Source organism: Chlamydotis macqueenii, chromosome 5, assembly GCF_036417535.1.
Source record: "Chlamydotis macqueenii isolate bChlMac1 chromosome 5, bChlMac1.mat, whole genome shotgun sequence".
NCBI lineage: Eukaryota > Metazoa > Chordata > Aves > Otidiformes > Otididae > Chlamydotis > Chlamydotis macqueenii.
This window is the reverse complement of record NC_141560.1, coordinates 39,788,402-39,812,021: the sequence shown is the minus strand read 5'-3', so window position 1 is coordinate 39,812,021 and position 23,620 is coordinate 39,788,402. Positions and strand designations below refer to the sequence as shown.

Below are 23,620 nucleotides of genomic sequence, written 5' to 3'. Positions count from 1 at the left end.
GAAATGCAGTCAGGTAAAAAAAGCCTGAACCCAAGAGGAAAAGATGGATGAATATCTATAATCTGAACTCCTGTCCTCCCAGAGGAAAACAACCTACCCAAAACCGAATGCATTAAAGTTATGACCTTATAAATTAAACTGAATCACTTAAGAGAGGGAAAATCTAAGCAACAGAAGATACAGAATGCATTGAAAGAAACAAAAGTTTTGAAGAAAAAAATGTTTTGAAAGTACTACAGCAAATTCATAGAATCATAGAATGTTTAGGGACCTTCAAAGGCCATCTAGTCCAACCCCCCTGCAAGAAGCAGGGACATCTCCAACCAGATCAGGTTGCTCAGAGCCCCGTCCAACCTGGCCTTGAATGTTTCCAGGGATGGGGCTTCCACCACCTCTCTGGGCAACCTGTTCCAGTGCTCTACAACCCTCATTGTAAAAAAATTTTTCCTAATATCTAATGTAAATCTACCTCCCTCTATTTTGAAACCATGGCCCCTAGTCCTGTCACAACAGGCCCTACTGAAGAGTTTTTCCCTGTGTTTCCTGTAGGCCCCCTTGAGGGACTGGAAGACTGCTATAAGTTCTTCCTGGAGCCTCCTCCAGGCTGAACAGCCATCAATAAAGTCAGTTCCAAAAGAGAGCATGTTAAACCCAGGGGGAAAAAACAAACAAACAAACAAACAAAAAAACCAAAAAAACAACCAAAAAGACAAAAGTCTCTTCTGTCTAACAAAATGTTTTGTCACATAGAGAGGCAGGCACTGAAAATGAGATATAATTACAGGAATCCATGGCTTTTTCTCCATATACCCATATGATCCCTCCTCAGGAGCACGGGTCAGAGACTATTTTGCTGGATTGCACATTGTGTGGTCCTTGCTGCAGGAACAAGAATGAAAGTGATGTTTGGAAGAAATGGGACCAGAAATCCCACTGTACAAAGGCAAGGTAACACAGTGACAGTTAATCATGACACCTGATTAAGACAAACAGTATTGAATACATGTGTTAATGTGAGAAATACTACACAGATCTCAATACACAGTACTCTTCCAAAGGCCATATAAAAAAAAAAATCACAAATCAACTCAACTCTGACATAGCAAAGGCCTGCCAAGCAACCTTCTATTTTCTGTGAAAACATACAATTACCAAGTCCCAAACCAAGAGTTATATTGGAAAAGAACTGTCTTCTGTGGGCTACTGGGAAGCCTTTCCTGGATCTGTCCTCTCAGGACTGCCAGGCTCGATATCTCAACCATAAGAAGTTTCAAAGTGAAGTATAAACAAGAAACTATGCAGGCTCTCGTGCTACTTGTGAAACTCAGCTGGCATTGACCTTTCTTCCCTTACTCTTTTCCTCATCAGCTGCACATTTTATTATCAATATTTACTGACAAAAAGGCTGAGAGAGACAGAATATCTACACTTCAGCTAAAACCAGAGTCCAAGCAGGAACTCTGTAAAGCTTCTCCCAGACTACCCCTATGCCGTATCTCCCTGGAGGGACCTCGCAGAAATTCAGAGGGTTACTTATTCCTCCTCCTGGCCACTTAGCATTGTCAAGGAGAGTGCCAACAAATTTCGAGAAAAGCTATTTTGAGATATGATATTCTAGAAAGGCCAACTTCTTTTATTCTTTCTTTCCTCCTCCTCCCAATGTACATAGAATAACCTCATGGCCATACCTCATATTGCTTGGTCAAAAACTGCAAAGTTTCTTCAGCCAGTTGCAATCACACTGCCCCATTAGTGCCGCCTGTGCCTTCTCCTCCCTTGCTGTGGCCACCATTTTGGCATTTGTACCAACTTCAGTGCTAATGATACTGTCATGACCCTGCTGAAGCCAGTCAAAAGCATGGCTGGTCACTATTTCCAACTGCGGTATCTCACAGGCTCAACAGATTCTGTCCAACATAATGATTTATTTTGAAATAAACTTTTCAGCCTGTTCACACTCCAGTTAGCAATAGCTTATGCTGCACATACAGAGGCAAGTGCAGGTGTGCGGAGCTGCACATTCTCCTCTGCCAGCTCAGGTTTGTTCCTCCTTTGTAAATGCTCATTTCTAGTTTTACGTTCACAGACTGAAACCTGTCAGTACTTTGCAAATTGTGCTAGCATTACGCCCAGAGCAAACCACAGTAAGTCCCAAGGCAGGTAACTCAGAATACTGCTGCTAACCTGAGAGAACAAATTGAAAGGGCAAGATTTACATCCTCTCACCAGGCTACTCACAGACTGTCTTGTACAAACACAATCAGTCTACGACAAGGCCTTGCAAATTTGAAACCAGGATCCCAATCAAGTAACTTTATCATTACAAGATATTACTCAGCATTTGTACGGTACTGGCTAGTACTGAGCAGATCCCTTTTGTAGGGCCCAAAGATACTAAGCTCATTCAGCCAAGGACCATGTATTTTATTTTACTCCATTCTTATGAGAAGGATAGGAAGAAACTCTTTAGCAGGGCCTGTTGCGATAGGACAAGGAGTAACAGTTTTAAAATAGAGAGAGTAGATTCAGACTGGATATAAGGAAAAATTTTTTTACAGTTAGGGTAAGCCAACCACATCCTGGGCTGCATCAAAAGAAGCATGACCAGCAGGTCAAGGGAGGTGACACTTCCTCTCTATTCTGCTCTGGTGAGACCCCACCTGGAGTACTGCATCCAGCTCTGGAGCCTCCAACATAAGGAGGACATGGACCTGTTGGAGCGAGTCCAGAGGAGGGCCACAAAGCTGATCAGAGTGCTGGAGCACGTCTCCTGAGGGAGCTGGGACTATTCAGCCTGGAGAAGAGAAGGCCCTGGAGAGACCTTATTGTGGCCTTTTAATACTTAAAGGAGGCTTATAAGAAAGATGGGGAGAAACACTTTAGCAGGGCCTGTTGTGACACAACAATGGGTAATGGTTTTAAAATAGAAGGAGGTAGATTCAGACTGGATATAAGGAAAAATTTTTTTACAATGAGGGTGGTAGAACACTGGCACAGGTTGCCCAGAGAGGTGGCGGATGCCCCATCCCTGGAAACATTCAGGGCCAGGTTGGATGAGGCCCTGAGCAACCCGATCTGGTTGGAGATGTCCCTGCTCCTTGCAGGGGGGTTGGACTAGATGACCTTTGAAGGTCCCTTCCAACCCTAACCATTCTATGATTCTATAATATAATTGCCCATAAATACAGACCAGTTTGACCACTAATGAATTCCTCCCTGAGGAGACCAAGAGCTCCATACAAGACCCACAACACCCTCTACCAAAGCACATGCTAATGAAAACAGCCACACTGTTGATCGGGGCTAACTGCCTTCTTAGAATTGAAATAATGTAAGAAAAGTTGGTGTATAGCAACAACAAATAGGGAGGTTTTGTCATCTTACTGTTAGCCTTTCTGGAAAAACAATAACAGTGGCTATCAGGAATGGAAGTCAGTAGGTTCCCAGTTTGGCTTATATTCAAGTACTCTTTTTTATTCCATGAAGATCTCTTCAATTTTATCATCTGGTTATTAAATGCAAACTTTTGTTTTAATTCTATTTTGGGGTAATTATATGGATTATGCTAGTTTAGAATGCTCCCTCTTATGAAACTAAATTGTTGGATATTTGCATGCTGTCTGTAATTTGGTATTCTAAAGTAGTAATTCTGAGAGCAAAACAATGCACCTCCTTGCCTGCTTCTCCTTTTCTTCTCTCTAGTTGTTTGCATCCCTTCACCCCTCTGAATACACAAAGACATGGACATTTCCCTCTGATTATTACTGGGCCATGGCAGCCTAATAACCATTCATGCTTTTGAGAATTTCCCCTAGATAGATTTGTTACATCTTTTGACTATAAAGGATGTAAAACCCAGACAAAGTACCAATGCAACAAAAAGATGTCCTACAGACAACCTTTCTGTATTTTTAAAAGATGATACTGGGCACAAGTTTCAAAATGCCAAAATGACTTTCACTCCTTTGTTCCATTTTCAAACTGAAAGGTCCCCCAGGAGCCTGCATCCTACTGGCTTTCAACAAATATGTATCGGTATAATAGTTAGAGCCATTTTTTTAAATGGCAGACTTTTTCAAAGGCACTTCAAGTGTTTCACCCAGCCATGTAGCCATTGGAGGAGCTTGCCCTTGGTTTCAAGCATTCAGCTCTTTTCTGAGCTGGCATATAGTCCCAGACTAAATTCCATAACTCATCAGGTGATTTCTTTTCCCGTTACAATGCAGCAGTCAGCATTTTGTAAAACAAAATAATATTTCTAGGAAAACTTGGATATATTTCAAACTATTTCCTAGGCAGCTTTTTTATCTTTACCATGAGGTAAAAACACTTGTTCTGCATTTCTGAAAAATGAAAACACAACCAAATCCAAACAGAATGGCAAAACATCTGTGTCTCCCACCAAGTGCCTTCTACAGAATATACCACCACAGTATTGCTATATGCCACTGTTTTTTCTTGTATACTACCCTAGATATCCACCACAGGGTCCATGGCCTGACAGAATATTGGTTGGCGTTGGTTTGACTCAGACTCTTACTATGTCCCTTAGAGCTTACTTTTTGCAGTTAGTATTGCTAACTTGCTCCATGTTAAGTCTCATCTCAGAGAAATCTTGTGTACACTCATGTCTCATTAGGGGAGACCAGTCCCTTCAGCAGCTGCAGGTTATGAGGAAAAAGGCAGAAGTAGGAGGGAAGGAACACAACTGAAAAGGACATGCTTTATCTTCTGTCTCTCCCAACGCTTACAGGGAGCTTGCAAAGGTATTGTCTTCACCATAATGGTTCCAACGGCATCTGCATGCATGGATGTCCACAGCAGCCTGGCTTCACTGGAAGCTACTCTTTTAGAAAACTAGTATCCCAACACCAGCAGGGATCCTGCAGAATCTCTCTCATGACTATTCTGCAGAAACCCACCTCAGAACAGAGCACTTTCAGCTGATTCCCTAAACAGATACAGTGCACCCCTTTAGACTCCAAAGCCCCTTCAGCAAGTTCTTACTCAAAATATGGTATTGCACATTATCATCACTACTGCAGCCCTACCTGGCAGCTTTGATTATTTGCAGAGAGTAGGTTGTATATTATCCTGTGCCCCCATAGCATACCACGAAATTACCGTCTTTAACACCAACAGCTTAATCTATAAAGCTTAATAATAAAAAGATAAGTTTATGTGACAAAAAAATGCAACTGCCATTCATGTTAATTTGCAAGTCTACATAGGTTTTCATTAGAGGTAGGACAGTGGAATTCAATAATGCCACTCAAGAAATACAGTTTATACCATGCAATGAGACAAAGCAGGATGAACTCTGCAAGTGACTCCCCCCCTTAGCAAACAGGTAGAAATAGGCTCAGAGACTCAGTCAGGCTGATCAGGCACTGCCAAGTGACACAGCTGAAGAGCAGATGCTACCTTCCTTTAATTTAGTAAAGCCAGCAAGGTGGCTCAACAGACCCATGCAGACATGACGCAAACCAGCTGCGAGTTTTACCTCTTGCTGCGGCAGCATATTAATCCATTTCTCTCAGTATCACTTGTGAAAGACACCTCTGCTGTTCTACAGGACAAACCTCCAGGTCCATATTAATGATCACTGTTACCCAGAGGTAGCCTGGACTGAAAACGTGTAATTGCAGATGACCATGACAATCAAGATGTGGTGGCTCTTCAACCTCTTCTCACATACCTCTCAAACTCCCATTCCTATGTGCTGTCTTGCCACACGCATCTGCTCTGATCCCTGAGAAATGTGGACTATTTTCATCTGCCTCTGCCCAGGATCCTACTTGCCATGTCTCCAATCAGCGAGGAAAGGGACAGTCTTGTACCTAGGTCTCCACGTTCACCTGCACTACAGCCTTCATGTCTAACACCAGGCAAGTCACTCTTTATCTTCACTACTTGTGTGAATGGATATAATAAAACCTCAGAAGGGTGCTGTCAACCTGCACAGTTTAGCAATGTAAGAGACAGAAAGCCCATATGAAACCACAGGCAAGGAGCTCAGATGCTTGCATCTGACCTGTCTTAACTTCTTCATTAGCGAGTTAGGGTGGTTAATACAGGTTTTAATTCCTGGAAAATGAAAGGCACTATAAACACACAAAGGCTTTCTGAAAGCACCATGTTGATAATCGTCAATGCACCTGGTATGCAGGCTGTGAGAGGCTGCTCCAAGCACAGGAAGTGGCAAGGAAGAAAGTATGAAGCTGGGAGGAGAAAGGACACCAGAAGACGGTGAGGGTTAATGGTACCAAGTGCCATGGGCAGTGTGGAACAAAATGACTGTGGGCTTGAAGTGAACAGGATGGTAGCGGATAAGGCTGCAAAAAACCTGCCAGATGGAGGGCACCACACACAAATTCAAGAAGAGCAGATGGGGACTGAAGGGTGAACTAAGAGGAGGAGCAGGATTTCTTCATTTTAGAAAAGAAGCATTTTTAAAAGGTGCTAGTAAGGCACCTACTGCAGTACGCAAATGCAAACCTTTAACAAACTGCCCCTAAAATGGGCAACCTCTTTTACATGGACAGGCTAGCCCAGGAATCCCAGGAAAGAGGAGTGGGTGGTATAAAACCAGAAGACTGTTTTTAAGATCATCTCTTTCAACAGCTTGGGCCCTAATAGTAGTCACAGACTGACAAACCTCCAGCCTGACATTGCACATGCAAAGCTTTTTTTTTGTAGTCTGGTACTCTACACCCTAGCATGACTTTTCCAGCACTCTCACAATCTGGTTTTATAGTGTTGGTACTATTTTAACTCACATAATGTGAATCTCTGTTTCAGAAAATGCTTCATGGCCTGAGACTATTTCGAAGAAAATTCACAGAATCACAGAATTATCAAGATTGGAAAAGACCTAAAAGATCATCCAGTCCAACCATCACCAATACTTCTCAGCTAAATCATATCCCTCAACACAACATCCAAACGTTTCTTGAACACCCCCATGGTCGGTGACTCCACCACCTCCCTGGGCAGTGCATTCCAGTGCCTGACTACCCTTTCCGAGAAGTAATATTTCCTAATGTCCAGCCTGAATCTCCCCTGGCGCAGCTTGAAACCATTGCCTCTAGTTCTATCACTGTCTACACGAGAGAAAAGGCAGACCCCTAGCTCACTACAACCTCCCTTCAGGAAGTTATAGAGAGCTATAAGGTCTCCCCTGAGCCTCCTCTTCTCCAGACTGAACAATCCCAGCTCCCTCAGCCGCTCCTCATAAGGCCTGTGCTCCAGACACCTCACCAGCTTCGTAGCCCTCCTCTGAAGGTGTTCCAGGGCCTCAATGTCTTTCTTGCAGTGAGGGGCCCAAAACTGAACACAGTACTCGAGGTGCGGCCTCACCAGTGCCGAGTACAGGGGGACAATTACCTCCCTGTTCCTGCTAGTAACACTGTTTTTGATGCAAGCCAGGATGCCGTTGGCCTTCTTGGCCACCCGGCCACACTGTTGGCTCATGCTCAGCCGGGCATCAATCAGTACCCCCAGGTCCGTTTCCTCCACACAGTCCTCCAGCCACTCCGCCCCAAGCCTATAGCACTGCCTGGGGTTGTTGTGGCCGAAGTGCAGGACTCGGCATTTGGTCTTGTTGAACCTCATCCCATTGGCTTCAGCCCAGCTCTCCAGCCTGTCCAGATCCCTCTGTAGGGCCTCGCTACCCCCAGGCAGATCCACACTCCCAGCCAATTTGGTGTCATCTGCGAACTTACTGAGGGTGCACTCAATGCCCTCATCCAGATCATCAATAAAGATATTGAAGAGGACAGGCCCCAGCACCGACCCCTGGGGAACACCACTTGTGACCGGTAGCCAGCTGGATTTAACTCCATTCACCACCACTCTCTGAGCCCGGCCCTCCAGCCAGCTCCTTACCCAGCCAAGAGTGTACCCATCCAAGCCATGGGCTGCCAGCTTCTGCAGGAGAATACCGTGGGAGACAGTGTCAAAGGCTTTGCTGAAGTCTAGGTAGACCACATCAACAGCCTTTCCCTCATCCAGCAGATGGGTCACTTGATCATAAAAGGAGATCAGGTTGGTCAAACAGCACCTGCCCTTCATGAACACATGCTGGCTAGGCCTGATCCCCCGGCCATCCCGCACATGCCGCATGATCTCCCTCGAGACTATCTGTTCCATAACCTTCCCTGTAACCGAGGTCAGGCTAACAGGCCTGTAGTTCCCCGGATCCTCTTTACAACCTTTCTTGTAAATGGGAGTCACGCTGGCAATCCTCCAGTCTTCCGGGACCTCACCAGTCAACAAGGAGCGCTGACAGATGATGGAAAGCGGCTCGGCTATCACCTCCGCCAGTTCCCTCAGCACTCTTGGGTGGATCTCATCCGGCCCCATGGACTTGTGGCAGTCCAGTTGGAGTAGTAAGTCTCTGACCGTTTCTTCCAGAATCACAGGGGGGGTAGCGTGCTCCCCAGCCGAGACTACCAGGTCAGAGAGAGGAGTACCCTGAGGATAACTGGTCTGACCTTTAAAGACAGACGTAAAGAAGGCATTCAGAACCTCTGCCTTTTCCTTATCCTCAGTGGTCACATTCCCAGCCTCATCCAGCAAAGAGTGGATATTCTCCTTTGTCCTCCTCTTACTGTTAATGTATTTATAAAAGAGTTTCTTATTCCTTTTCACCCCAGTGGCCAGGTTAAATTCAAGCTGGGCTTTTGCCTTTCTGATTTCACCTCTACGCATCCTAATGACTTCCTTGTATTCATTCTCAGTTGCCCGTCCCTCCTTCCACAGGCCGTAGATTCTCTTTTTCTCCCGGAGCCTCAAGAATAGCTCCCTATTCATCCACGCCGGTCTTCTTCCCCGCCGGCTCATTTTGCGGCTCAGGGGGACCGCCTGCTCCTGCACCCTTAAGACTCCCTTCTTGAAGAGCAACCAGCTCTCTTGGACCCCTTTGTTCGCTAAGACTGAATGCCAGGGGACTCCCCCTACTAGTCTCTTGAACATTCATGCAACACATCCCTGAATCTAGCCAAACTGGTAGCCAAATCCTTTGACTACTGAAAAGAAGTAATGAAAGGGAATTTAATTTTGACATTTCTGGATTAAACAGTTGACAGGCAAGGACCAGAGGACTTGGTGGCACAGAGGACAGCTGTTTCCAGAACGGCGCCTGAATTGACAGAGTCTAGACATGATGAATGAGAGCTCAGCAGAACTAGAGAAGCTTGTCACAGCAGAGGTGGGAATCCAAATTTTAATGATTCAATTAAAGAATGCCAAGGCTGCTGGAAAACACTGAGCTATTTCCACCTCTGTGTCCCTACGAATGCCCTCACGCTACTAGGGTGTGATTACATAAGACATACAATCCTTTAATGGAAGGTAGAATTATTTAAGGAAAACAGCTGGCAAATTTAGAGCTAAGTAGGAGCACAGAAACGTCAGTGCTGAACTGAGTGTGTCAGACATGACCCAGATACTTAATTAGAAGTTATGCTCAGACCTGACTTTTACAGGGCTCAAGAAACAGGCTGACTCTATACAGTAGAGAGGCTGCAAGAGGTACGTTCTTGAGCTTTATTGCCCTGGTTACATTAGATACCATTCTGATCTCTCCACTCTTCCCCAGCTTTAATTTCACAATGCTGACAATTTCACCAGGAAAGGCTAAGGGACAGCAGCAATACAGAATAATGATGCAAAGAGCCTCATCTGTGAACTCTTGAGGGGGTGTCAAGGCAGCCTGAGAACTTCCCCCAGCACAGAGAGGTGGGAGCTGAAGGCTTCATGTCTGTCCCCAGCCAACCTGCTCTGGGGACTGGGGAGCCAGGAGGAAGATGCTCTCCTCTGCGGTGCTAGCTACCATAACCCCTCCACCTCAAGCACCTCAGCCTAACAGGCCCCCGCATCCCCAGAAAGTGCTTGAGGAAAGAAAACTGGGGAATGTGGAAGAATCTGCAAAACCTGAACGCCACTCTGTCTTGAGTTTATTTCTATTCACACACAGAACGAGCATCTGCAGCTGAGTCCCAAGCCACCAAAAGGATTAACAATTTAAGGGAATATATAACACATTAATTTAAAAGAGCTCTAAGAAAGCTAACTATAATCAGTCAAAATATTACTTTCCTAAAATACAGCACTCTACAAGAAGAAAGCTCTGGCTATGTTTATTTTAATTGTTCCTTACACTATTCTCCACTGGGGCAGAGAAATACATTCCTTTGTGTTTTTAAATAAAAGTATCCAAATACAGAGGAATACACTCATGGATGTCTGCTCAGCTGTCTTGTACAAAAAAATCAGGGGAACCCACAGAGATCTTCAGTTATCTGAATACGTGAGATGGTCCCCACAGGACAGCGCGTAGATGTTAATGGGGAAGAACAGTCTGCAAAGAAAAATTGTAACATGCAAATGTGGTCTCTTATTGGAGCCAAGGCATAAAATAATGTATGTAAACTAGGTATGTTTCTTACCTTGATGCTCAAAGACCATTGCTGATAACGGGAACAAATGAGCAATATGTCATTGACAGAGATGGTGCTGAGATATGCTAACATATTATATAAAAAGCAGAAACTCTTTACTTCATTTATGTATGATGGAAAAGAACAAAGGTAGCAGAGTGCTGTCGTAGTTTAGCCCTGCTTGGGACCAAACTATGCAGTCTCTCACTCACTCCCCTCACCCTCCAGTGGGATGGGGAGGAGAATTGGTAAGGAAAAGAAGGCAAAACTCATGTGTCGAGATTAAAAAAAAAGTTTTAGAGAACAACAGAAGAAAAGAAAACAGAGATGTAAAACAAACAAATTAAAAAATCTCCCAATAACAGAAGATACTGAAGCACGTAACTGACAGCACAGCAGCTCACAGTAGATCCTGATGCCCAGCTCCCTCCTCAGTAGCAGGAGGCTCCCCTCAGCACCCTCCTCACAGATACACTGAGGCTGGTGTCACAGGGTGTGGAACAGCCCTTGGGCCAATTTGGGTAAACTGTCCCAGCTGTTGGCTAACTAGTGAACTATCCCAGCTGTGTCCTCCAGCCACAGGTGCCCCCAGCTCCAGTTCCCCTCCCAGCTCAGGTGAAAGTTAACTCAATCCTAGCCAGAACCAGGACAAGTGCTTACCAGACCCTTTTTTGATTTGCACGCAGTAGGCAAATGGGTGACATGACTGGTCAGTGTGGTGCTCTGCCTCTGAGGGAGAAGGTGGTTGTCGTGCAGGATTGGGGAGGTTATGTTACCCCCACACTTGGCACAGCGGTTAATAGAGAACCAGTTCTGGTGCTCACTGTTCAGAAAAGGTTGTTAAAAACTTGGGAAAGAGTCCAGGGGAGAAGCACAAGAGGAATTAAAAGCCTGGGAAAAGTGCTTTGTAGTTAGACATGCTTTCAGGGACACAATTTATTAAAAACTTCACAAATAAAGTGAAGCGGCTGTGTCACTGCAGTCACTAATTAGCTTTTTGGGAAGAACAGGTATCTTCATTGTCAACCATAACACCAGATTCAATACCAGAAGGTGATCTGGACAAAGTCAGACCAGAAAACAAGGAACAACTTTTGGGCATACTACAACTTTTTAAAGGGTGAAAGTAACTTTTTTAAACATTATAGGAGGTTTTTTTATGGCAGACATTTTTTAAATTGCATACTTTCCTATAAGATCTACAGTTGTAAAGAGGATTCGAGGCAGGGAAGCTGTACGTAAGCAAACCAAACCAAAGAACCACCACCTCTTGCTGCACAGCTGAGCACAATGGGCAAAGGTCACCATCCCTCCTCTACCCACCCGTGGTCAGCCCTCTCCACCCAGGAACATGTGCTGCACTTACAACAGTTCAAGGACACACAAGAAGACTTGTGAGCCTCTACGCCTCTGTTAGTTACTGCTGGGCATATGGCTACGAGGTCTAAGATGATTCCTGTCAGCTCCCGCTGGACACACAACACGCGGCAAAGCAAGTTTCTGAAATCAATAAACAAAGGTGTACTGACAAGCTCATTTTGAAAGTATTTTTCTTGACTTTTTTTTTTTACAGTTTTGAGTTGCTGTGTCTTTTCAACTTCTAGGCACGTGTCATCTCCAAGTACATCTTATAGCTCCTCCAAGAAAGCAAGCTACTGTGTCAAGGACCCGACACTCTTTGGAGCTCAAAAATAGCTCTTTCTACTTTAAAAAAAAAAAACTGTAATGCAATATCTATGTAGCAATGATGTAAATGATGAATAAATGATGCTACAATGCAAAACTATAAATCATGTTTTAAAAAATCTACTCTTATGATTCTGCTTTTTCTACTTGACAAAAGAAATAAACTGATGAATATGCCACTACCAATTCATTAGTTCCAGCAACAACAGCCTTGTGATTGAAATTTCATCAGAATACTGTAACCTTTATTTCTTTTCCATGGCTACTACTGTTCTCTCAGAAAGCTCACCTATCCCTGTGTCTCTGGTGTCTCCTATCCACAATAAAAATAGGTAGAACAATAACAGGATAAGACTTTCTATTCAATACAACACAAAACCCTGCAATAATTGGATATAAAAGCTTTCACTGCTACAGACATGCATTACTTTTCTTATCAGTCTATGGATTTGGGTCTTTTTTCATATGAGTATAATTAGCACTTTACATTAACCAACTTCTCAAAGTTTCTTGCATCTTTTATTACTTATTTCTGCGTAACAGTTCATCTGCAGTCCTGGCCATATTTTGGCGGTATCTGCATGGAGAAAATTCTTACTGTGCAAGTGACCTTGTAAGGGAGCAGAATCCTCAGACTCTCTTGTTGCAGAGCATGTGGCCATCAAATAGGAATTAACTGAATGAAGACCTAATTGCTTAGTTTTGTTTCTCTGCAGGACCAAAAAATAATTTTCTTCCCTACATGTGGTAGTGAATCATACATCAAAAATATCCAAGCTCATCAACTCACATCATACTCAAAACAAATCCATGGGAAACCAGAATGCAATTTTGAGAGATTTATCCACACAGAAAAAAAAAAAGTAAAAGAAGATGTGTAAATGTGTATTATTTATAATGATGGATATGTATGGAATGCCTGAAAGCTTTTCTGTTTTCCTCTTTGCCATTTCTGATGAAAGGATCTAAAGCCAAATCTATGGTGTTCTCAGGTGCTACATAGTGCAAATACATAACAGACCAAAGAGCTGAGTATTTCTACTGGACTAGGCAGAATAAACTGTTATTTATGAACCATTCAGGGTATTCACGCAAAGCAGGTAATATAGTTTGTCCATGCTAGCATTATGCCAACCCCCTTCAGCTACAGCATCTTCTGGGGAAGTATTCTAACTGTTCCCAGTGCAGCTTTTAGCAACAGTGATTTCTGACTGGTGTGCTAGTTACGGCTAATAAAAGTAAGCTGGTGCACTATGTAATTCTTTGTACTATTTAACGTAAAAAACCAAAACCAACCCCTCCTTTTCACCACACCCCCAACAGTTACATTAATGGTAACTTCAATGTTGTAACTGAGATATAACATGTATAGAAGAATCGTTCACCTGTCAAACCTAATGTATGTGTAAAAGAATAGAAAATTATTCATGAGACTGGATTTACAGTTAATAAAGTTAACTTCTGCATGAAGAATATATGCATGGAATAATGAGGCAGATGTATTCACTAAATAGTGAGAGGTTTATTTTTTTAATGGCTGGAATGGCATCAAATTAAAGCAACATATTCCAAGTAACAGGTGAAGACATCCCTGCTCCTTGCAGGGGGGTTGGACTAGATGACCTTGAAAGGTCCCTTCCAGCCCAAATCATTCTATGATTCTGTGATTTCCTCTTTCACATTGCTATTGATCACCATTGGGCACTTACATATCATTGCTCTTGCAGTACCTCAAGGTAAAAATAGTTTGTCTAAGGGTCAGATAACCACAAATGCCTTGGCGGGAATGTGGTTTCTTAGGCTCAGTGGGAACTACGTTGCTCTGCTGGGTATTTGATGCTTAGCAGCCTACAGGAGTGCTGGAAGCAGGGCAGAAACAAAGCAAGAGGTGTGAAAAAACAAAACCGTGTTGGTAGATCCTTCAACATGCAACTCCCAGGTTGCTATGAAGTGAAGACAGGAGAGGTGAAGTATTACAGCTTGAGTGCAGTCTGCTCAACACTCACATCCAAAAATCAAAGCCACACGGTACTTATAATTAATCTCTGCTCTTTTGCTGTGTCATTCAGACCGGGAAACAAACTTTTGCAATAATGCTACGCTTTTGAAGACAGCAAGATGAATGCAGAAGAGCATTAATCTTTCATTCCTATGAATTTCTACAGGCATTGAAATATTGTTGACTTTTCTTTTTAATGCTTTATTCATTAGCCACAAAATTCCATCAGCTAAATGCTGTGTTTCAGAATAAAACTGCAGTCAGCAACAAGAACACTTTTAATACGTAACATTTTTTGTTATTGTGGCTGGATTACCAATTCATCTAAACACTGGAGTTCAGCAGGAAATTTATCATCAAATCTGTCTCTATTCCAGCTTTTAGTCTCTATTGAAAGGCCTAAAAGCAATTCTTGAAAAAAAAAAAAATTAAACCATTTTTAATAGACTTGCTTTGTTCTAGGCTCATAGCTTTAATTTGATGCCTTCCAGCCCAGTAATTTTTATCCTCATGTTCTTCAGTAAGATAAATTATAATTTTTGCATTGTTCTAACTTCTGCCCAGGTGGCTGGAAGATCTCCTTGGTTTTATTTTCCCTTCCTGGTGACTAGGAAGAGCAGGCAAGCCACTAAAGAAAGATAAGGCTGGACCATTTGATGATTTTTCATTGTATTTTTATTGCCCCCGGGAATATTCATGTAGCATGATTATTTAAGCTTCTGATTTGTCATATCTTCACTTGACGGATTCAGAGGTTCAAATCTAGCAACAAGAAGTAGGATCAGGAAGGACCGTCACAATTCTAATGTAAAGAAACCTAATTCCTCATAACATTCAGTGCTTTTAGACAGCACTTGAGAGGCCATTTTACTGACTGAATACTAAAGCCTCAGGATATGTTTCATAAGCTTTCTGCAGTGGCCTAAGCCAAATTTTAAAGCCCCCCACTGCTGTGATGTGCTTTTCCTCTAGTGTTTTCCACCTCAGGTATGACTGCTTTCAAGCACTGTCACGTGAAAGTACATGACTACATAAAATGTAGTTTTAAAAGTGATGCTTAATTTCATTTAATAATTTAGGATTTATTCCATAGTATGTGCATACATTTTTGAGGGATGTGTAAACTTCATGTGATGTACGAGCACACTTGTGCAAAGACAAGTAGTCCTAAAGGAACGTCGAACTATGACCAAGACACACAGAAGTGGCACAAACAGCCAGCTATGAAAACCTTCCTTCCTTTTTACGTTCAGAGTAGCTGTGGAGTCAGGCATACCGCAATATTTGGCAGGGTTCAGCTAGGGAGGACCACTACCATGGAATGAGCCACACACCAAATGCATCACACGAACTACACCTGAGCTGGGAGAGTGCAATACAAACACAGCACAGCTTGTGATGAAGGTGAAGCTGCACGAACTGAACTGTAGCTTGGTTGCGGCAGAGGGCAGTGATACACAGACACTAGCAGTCCTCATTCCGCATAGCACCTACAAATGCTGAAGCCTACCCTTGTTTATTTCTAGCACACAACACTTAGCACTCTTAGGTTTATTTTTAAGAAAAATGGCACATTCTTCACATATATTTAAGTGTATACATGTGCAGATGCACAGAGAGATATGTTGAATATTCACTTTTTAAAATATTCATTCTGTTGCTTTCTTTAATTTCTTTGACAACCATATCCTATTCAATTAATCTACTATCCCCCATGTCATCTGAAAATCAAATCCTTTAAACTTCTGCTTCACAAGGTGTTGACTTGCATCCTAACAACAGGCAAAGAATTGCTACACTTCAGAGAGCTGATTTCCATCTTTCCCTCCCCCACCCCTCTCACTCTTTGAAAGGTAGGAAGCTGGATGCACTTAAAGAAAAAAAGGGAGGGAAGAGGGAGCTGTGGATGAAGACAGCATAACTCTTCGGCTCCTTAACTGGGTTAATTTGTCTGCTGGCGTAGGAACAGAGAGCTTAAGAGAAAGCTACAGGAAAAAATATTGCAAGGCATGCACTACTGTTGTAATAGCTAACATGCCTAATGCTGTGTGATTCACAGCAGCTTTGAAATACTAGATTAAAAGGTATAACAACCTTCTTATTGAGGGAAGGATGGGTTACATTTCCATTGGGTGCAATTTGAAGAAGAGATGCATAAAAGAAGAAAATACAATATGTGATGAAGAAGCCTAGTCTTGACTTGAATTAGTTTAAGTGCAACTTGCTCAGAGCAATTGATTTTTGATGAGAAACAAATGGTTTTATGTGCTCGACCAGTGTTTGCAAGCCAGTTTCCACCATACAATTGCACACCACTGTTGAATTTACTGTGTAGCATCTGCTGTATGTAAATGTGGAAAACCACCAGAAATTATACAGTACTATATATGTATGTATAAAGATATGTCCATTTTAACTCAAGTTCGTTGTATAATTTGTGAACCAGTGAACACATCCAAAATTATTTTAGATACTGACATATGTTTTGGCAAAAGTTTTTTTCTTGCTTTGCTTGTTTTAATGACCTGGGCTCACTTGTGTTTAAGCAAAAGACTGTGCTTGGTTTAGATTTGGGACTATCCACATTTACTAACTTTGCCTGAAACAAAGTCAATACTGCGTTTCAAGTCTCTTGTTTCTCATACAAAACTGCAGAGGAAAGACAAACTAAAAAAAAAAAAAAAAATAAAATGAAGAAACAGACCTGGGTTAAAAGTTCATATTCAGACACTCATTTTGGCAAATATTCCAGCTGTTCAGCTTCAGAGACTGATGCTGTCCCAGATCTAGGGATGGGTAGTTTAGATCTAGAATGAGATTACCCAAATGTTCAGGGAAATCTGTATCAGGCTCAGTCCTCCAGTGAAAATCCTACAGGGTCAGACGATGGAAGCAGCTGAAAGACAGCCCAGGGGAAGCCAAATCCTTGTGCAGCCAACTTACAGGGTTACTCGGTGCCAGTGAATGCAGATTCTTTAAGGCACTGAGGCAAGCTCTATGAAATGAAGCATTAAGCAAGTGAATGTTGTGGCAAAGCACTCAGCCTGGCAGCCTGCTCTCCAGGCCGTGCTGGGTGATGGCTCTTGTCAGCATTGCCAGTCCTGGTCCTGCTCCCCATGCCACCAACCTCTTTCTTTGTACAGTTCCTCTGAAAGGGGACGTTTCAAAATCTGCAGACAAGGAACTTGCTATTCTCCCTTGCACCTCTGGCCGCCACATCTGGATGACAGATGCATTTGAGCTTCTCTGAAGGGAACAGGCAATTAATACCCTCAGACTGGCACTGCAGTAGCTCATTTTGCAATGGGTGTATGAAGTCCTCCAGCAGAACCCGGCTGTCCTTAATTAGGTCATCAGGGAACATTATCAGTAATAAATTCTCTCTTTCCCAACACTATGGGATTTCCATACTCCAGCCAAATGCATTTTTTTTCTGAGCGAGTGACATTCTGATACGTTCTGGGACAACTCTGAAGGCATTTGCCAAGACACATGCTAGCTTCTTCAGACAGAGACACATGGCAGTTTAAACTTGGTTTAGATCATGAGTCTCGAGTAACGACAGGCCATCTGGCACTTTTCAGTACCACTGGCACTTTCTGCTCAGAGAGGTCTGGGACTTAAGTAAGACAGACACAGCAGGTCAGGAGTGAAATGCATTGGCAGGGCTGCGTGCATGAAGCTTGCAGAGCAGCACTTAATGCAAGCCGGCATGTCACCCATCCATCCATTCACAGCCACACAGGCAGACCAAGACGACAAACGAGCATTGGGGTAAGGGTCAGAAGCAGAGTGCAAGTGAGGTGCCAGCTGGGGGACTGCCGCTGGAAGGAGGAGATATCACTCATAACGGAGCTGTGGGGACAGGCCTGCTTGAAGTCATGGGGTTATGGACCAGGATGAAGCTGTATTAAAACTTCTTGGGAGGAGGGCAGAACAGTGCAGGGCTTATAGACTGCATGTCTCCCTTTGGTTGCAGTAGCAAAGGTGCTGGTATACAGGACCAGAGAGTACACAGAACCAGGAGAAATCTGGAATAAGGTTGTAGGCAGACAGGGGAGCATGAAGGAGACTTTTTACACTGGAAAGTTTAGCTGTTGCAGCACTGACTTCCTTCTGACTTGATTCAGCAATACAGTACAGGGTCAAGTCTGAACCAGTAGAAGGAGAAAGTATATGCATTTTGTCCTGCTACCAAACAGAAGTTTCGTTTTAAGATACAATTGTACAAAAAACAAAAAGAAGATCAGAAAGCCAGTTTTGTTGCTGCTTAGTAAAATGAGATCTTCTTAAAACAGTCTGATGACTGGGAAAATAGAGAATTGCTGATTCATTTATAGAAACAAGATCATTACTGAGGAAACTGTTTTCTCACTAACAGAGAAATGTAAAATTCCATTTATTGCAGCAACTGTTATCATGCACATTGGCTGACGACCCAGTCTGGGCATGGATCACAGCGCTACTCAGTCTCTGCCCTCAGTCAGTTTTTCCTTCCATTCATCTGTTGTGTTTGCGCTGTACTCTAAACTTACCATCTGACAGTGTCATATACATGCACAGAGATGCCACACAGACTGGTTTCATCTTACTTTCATTCTCTGTGGTTGCCCATAAAAGTGAACACTTAACCAAGAAGATAATGGTGTGATGTATTCTCCTTTGACTGACCTACTTTGAGCCAAAAGCCAGGGAAGAGGACACACAAATCTACTTCTAATGCAGATTAAAACATGCCTTTGGCACAGCATCCCCATACTGACTCATCATATATTCAAAAAAGGTTTTTTCATCATTTTCACAGATTCCTGTTGTTGAGAGAGGACCATTAAGGATAACTGCCTGAGGCTCCTTCTCCTTGTGTTACACAACGCCTCATTCACAACTCCAGCATCAGGACAGATGAAAGCAAACAGAGATGATCAGTTCTTTCACTGGTATTCAAATTTTAAATCAAACACCCACTTTGCGATACTGTAAACAGAGCTGCCTGTTTAGAGCACCAAGGCACTGCTGTAATGTTTCTTTTTCTTCAGGATTTTACATTTCTCCTGTGAGAAGCAATTACAATAGAAGTGTCAAGCAAAAATAAACCCCTGTTAATCACAGTCACTGTGAGCCTGCCAAGTGAATCATGTCTCAGTGTTGCTGTTCCATTTTTCAGGTAGAAATAAAAAGTGTGAGAATGTCAGAGTCTAGAAATGAAGCTCTTCCCGAGAGAGAGACAAAAGTTTTTGAAAATACAAGCTCTTCTCTTGTGTTCATGGCATTGAGTGGAATTAGACAAGCACTAAAAATCACTAAAATTGAGTAGCTGATGATCATAAGCATAATTCAGGTTGGGAGGATTCTCTGGAGGTCATCTAGTCCAACCTCCACCCAAAGCAAGGCCAAATACAGAGTTAGGTCACATTGCTGAGGTCAGCTCTATTCAGACGGTTCTGAACAGCTCCAGAACAGTGGTTCTGCAGCCTCTCCAGGCTACCAGGCCCCAGCTCAGCTGCTCTGATCACAAACAACTTTCTTCCTAAATCTGCTTGGGATTTCTGCTCCTGCAACTTGCGTACATTGTCTTCTGTGCTTCCTCTACACATTCCTCAAAGGGTCTGACCCCATCTTTTCTATAGCCTCTCATTCCCTTCAGCTTTCCCTTCTCCAGATTAAATGGACCCAGAGTCCTCAGCTTCTGCTCAAACACAGGTGCTCCTGTCTCTTCAAGTGCTCCAGCTCTTTATCCATCTATCACAAATATTGAAATCATATATAAATTTATTTTGGTTTTGCCACAAATAGGCATGTCTATGCACCTGAAAGAAGAAATGAGAAATGGAAAAAACTTTGGGCACTCTCCTGAGCCCTTATTTTCCCATACTTTTCAAACTCAGAGGCTTCATGCACTGCCTGGTGCATCGCAAGTGAGCTGCCTTCAAATCACCCAAAGGGAACGGTACTGAGCTTATTCCCCTCCAAATCTGAGAATCTTCTGTAAGCTTTGTTCTTAATTTATCTTCATCTTTTCACTATTCCTTTAGTGAAAAACTAGGCATTTCAAGGTGATGCAGCTACAACTGCTGTTCCAGAACAGGAGAGTGCAAGGGGGCAGTTTACATTGCACCAGGGAGCTGCCAACCTGGGTAGTACCTAAGGATAAGTATAATTGGTTTAAAGATGCTGTGAGGTCTCCCATTTCCTTTTTCCTTTTAGTAGCAGCTGGTGGCTTGATGACTATTAACAGGAATATCAGAAATCTGTTCTAGCTAAATAAATCTTTAGACATCCAGTTTGTGTATTGCAGACTTGACCTCATGGAACGAGTTTTTAGATCAGATAAATGGTTCTTTTCCCCAGGAACCTTCAAGAACACTTAGCTCATACCTGCTCCAGCCATAACCTGCAATTTAGTAACACAGTTTTCACATTTCATTCTAGATTCAGGTTTCTGTTCCACAGTAAAACTCCAATGCTGCAATTGCCAGTTACACTGAGTCACCACCCTGAAATCAATTTCAGACAGAAGAGCCTGTTGCTCAATAAAAAAGGATTAACTGAACTTAGCCTTATTTAAGTAAAAACTTCATTGCAGTTTCCATATTCCCTGCCTACCTACAAGAACTCTGCAGATTTGTGTTCCATCTCTGTAGCTTAAATTGGACATTTTTCTGATATAAGGATACCAAATCACACTCCTGAATCAATCAACACAACCGCAAATTCTGCTCAACCCAGTCATTCTCATGCTAAAGATACTTTTGAAGTGCTTTAGCTCAGACATGGTCCACTGCAGGGAACCATCTTTGCAAAGACTTTACACCAGCTGCATTGCCAGCATCCCTGTTGACAAGAAATATTTCTCCATTATTTTACAACAGTAATAAAGCCACAAGAGCAAGAAAGGTCCCTTTGAACTGTCAGTCTTCTCTCAGTTATTGGAGTGCTGCCTATAGGCAATAATGCAACTTTTGCATTTTTAGTGATCATCTGAATTTTACTGCAGCAAAGTCACAGCCACAGAGCAGGAAGCCCTTCACTTTTCAGAACAGAGGAGGAGACTTCCCTAAACAGACCCATCAGTGTGTGTATCTGGTCTGATTTGGAAAGAGGCTCTGCAGGACAGATAAAATCATGTTTACTTTGCAGAGGTAAACAACATCCTAAATTTTAAGTCACAGGAGTAGTTAAGTATCTCCTAGGGGAGAACAGTCTACTGGTAGAGAGAGGGAAAACAGTAATGAATACTGCTATACAGTTGGTGAAAGCAGGTACTAGAAACGCAAGTACATACCCTCCAAGCAATTTACATCACTCTGAATAAACTCATCATCTACCAATGGCAAACTTATCTGTTGCACTGAAAGATATTCTGTCCGGAAATACGGGTAAGAACGGTTCTGTACTCTGACTCCCAGTTTCCTCACCATCCATGCTTTTGTACGTATAGCTTTACTAAAAACAGCACACATGCATAAAAGGTATTTCACATTCCTCTACCCATCATAGAAGTCTGCTAAGAGTATCTGGGTGTGAGTGAGAAAACATTACTTCAACTTTCTTTCCCGAGTTCTTCCCCAAAATCTTCCTATTCCTATCACAGCGAATGCCTTTGCCTGCTTATACTGTAATAGTCACAAAAGCTGTGTAACATTTTAAAATATAACTCATGCCAAAGAAATATAAACCTTTGCTTACTTAAACAGAATTACAAAATCTTGGTTCAATACTTCATCCTATAGCAATGATGTGCAGAAAAAAATAAGCAGAGGGGCGCATTTTTCTCTTTCATTCTTTCTTTTTTTTGTGGCTTTAGTAGTGATTTTGCTTAGAGCCAGTGAGTACCAGCTCATGGTCTCGTCCCTGCTAACCAGGGTCCTTACCAGTGACGACGCTGGGGATTTTGGACAGAAAGCTCTTGACAGTGCGGATGGGAACTCCACCTGTTTTGTCATCCTGCATTCTTGTAATGATGTCTTCAATCTGTCAAAAGGAAGGAAAGACTTAGTGGTTTATGTAAAACAGTGACTGTAACGTTTATATACCGTTGAGTGCTTTGGAGCTCTATTGGTAGGATGGGCTTCAAATATACCATGTGTATTACTGCATGAACACAGACCTAGAGACACAGCTGCCGTCTCCCAAATTTAAACCTTGAGACTAGAAACCACGAGACAACATAGACTTCTTGGAAGATGTGGTTGGATGCTGACAATCCAACAGCAACTGTGCTTTTTTTGCTGACCAGGGGTGACAGAAAGGTATCGTTTGGTCCACATGTGAATTGGGTTAGACTCTATACTGCAACCAGCTTAAGGACCCATCCAGTCGACTTTCTCCCATTGTCCCACACTCATTTGAATCTTTGATACTGTCACCTTGGGAGGGATTTCATTTTCCAAAGGGTCCCAGACAGTCACCAACAGCCTATGGCTTGAGAAGCGCGTGAGAAGGAATGATTTCCCCTGCCTCATGCTGTAGGCAAAAATGATACATGCCTGTGGTCATCGTACGAAGTAAACAAATGAAAGTAAAATGATCGTAGAGGAAAATGTGTTAGATTTTCACAGTCAAGTTAACTTGTACTTCGCAGGCACATACATAATCCATCACATACAGGAAAATATACAACCACCTTGAAAAGCCAAGGCAATCAGAGGATCTGATTACTGGGGAAGGGGCTTAATCCTTCTCTCACTTACTCTAAAACAGAAAGGTGGTTTTGCTCCTTTTGAGGCTATTCCCCCTGTGTTTACTTGAAGGCAACATCAGGGAGAACAAAAAGACAAACATAAGCAGAGCGCAGAAATTTGGTATCTCCAAAAACTCTCTTCAAATTAGTAAGGTCTCAGAAGTCCATCAAAGTTAAACCCGAAGCTGTTTGCTCTGTCTGCTCAAGTGGTTGACAGCACAGCCCCTGTCAGCAGTGACAGGGGACCGAAGCTGACGGCAGCCAGACAGGGAGCTCAGCCTTGATTTTACCTGAGGATTTTCTCCTCACAGATGCTACAAAACACAACCTTGGAAGAGAGGTTACGTGGTGGGAGCACGGCCCCTCTCTCCTAAAGGCAGCCTGAGAGAGCACTCAAGCAGCTCTGTTCAACTCTGAAATGCCAGCTTCGTTTAGATGTGCAAGTGAGGCTCTTTCACAGGCTTAACACCTACATTTCAAAACAAGTTTAATTTCAAGTCTTCCCGAGGCAGCAAGAAGATCTCCCTGCCAACTTCAGACACTGAATTTGATCACTGTGTTTTTAACCTCAGGCTACCACTTAACTGAACTGTTCGCACCTCATTTATATATTATTTTTAAGTTAACACATGCCCTGAACAAATTCTCAGCAGAAGTGAAGTCACAAAGATGAAAATAACCTGAGATATTCAATAGGTTATGAGAGGGTTGCGTACCTACAGTTAATTTGTGATAGAATAATGCTACGTTTCTTCCAACCCAAACACTATGAAAATTAATACCACGTTTTCCCCTTTATCTGAACTTTATGCA

General features: G+C 42.7%; 1 protein-coding gene across 1 annotated transcript in view; it reads right to left on the bottom strand.

The window, feature by feature from the left end:
• Positions 1-22,098, bottom strand: part of RGS6 (regulator of G protein signaling 6) — a 103,279-nt gene extending 81,181 nt beyond the window's left edge. Inside the window, 1 exon segment of the mRNA XM_086748871.1 lies at positions 21,999-22,098. Within this exon segment, the coding sequence (XP_086604997.1) occupies positions 21,999-22,077 (79 nt within the window). The 5' untranslated portion in view covers positions 22,078-22,098.
• Between the last annotated feature and the right edge of the window lie 1,522 nt (positions 22,099-23,620).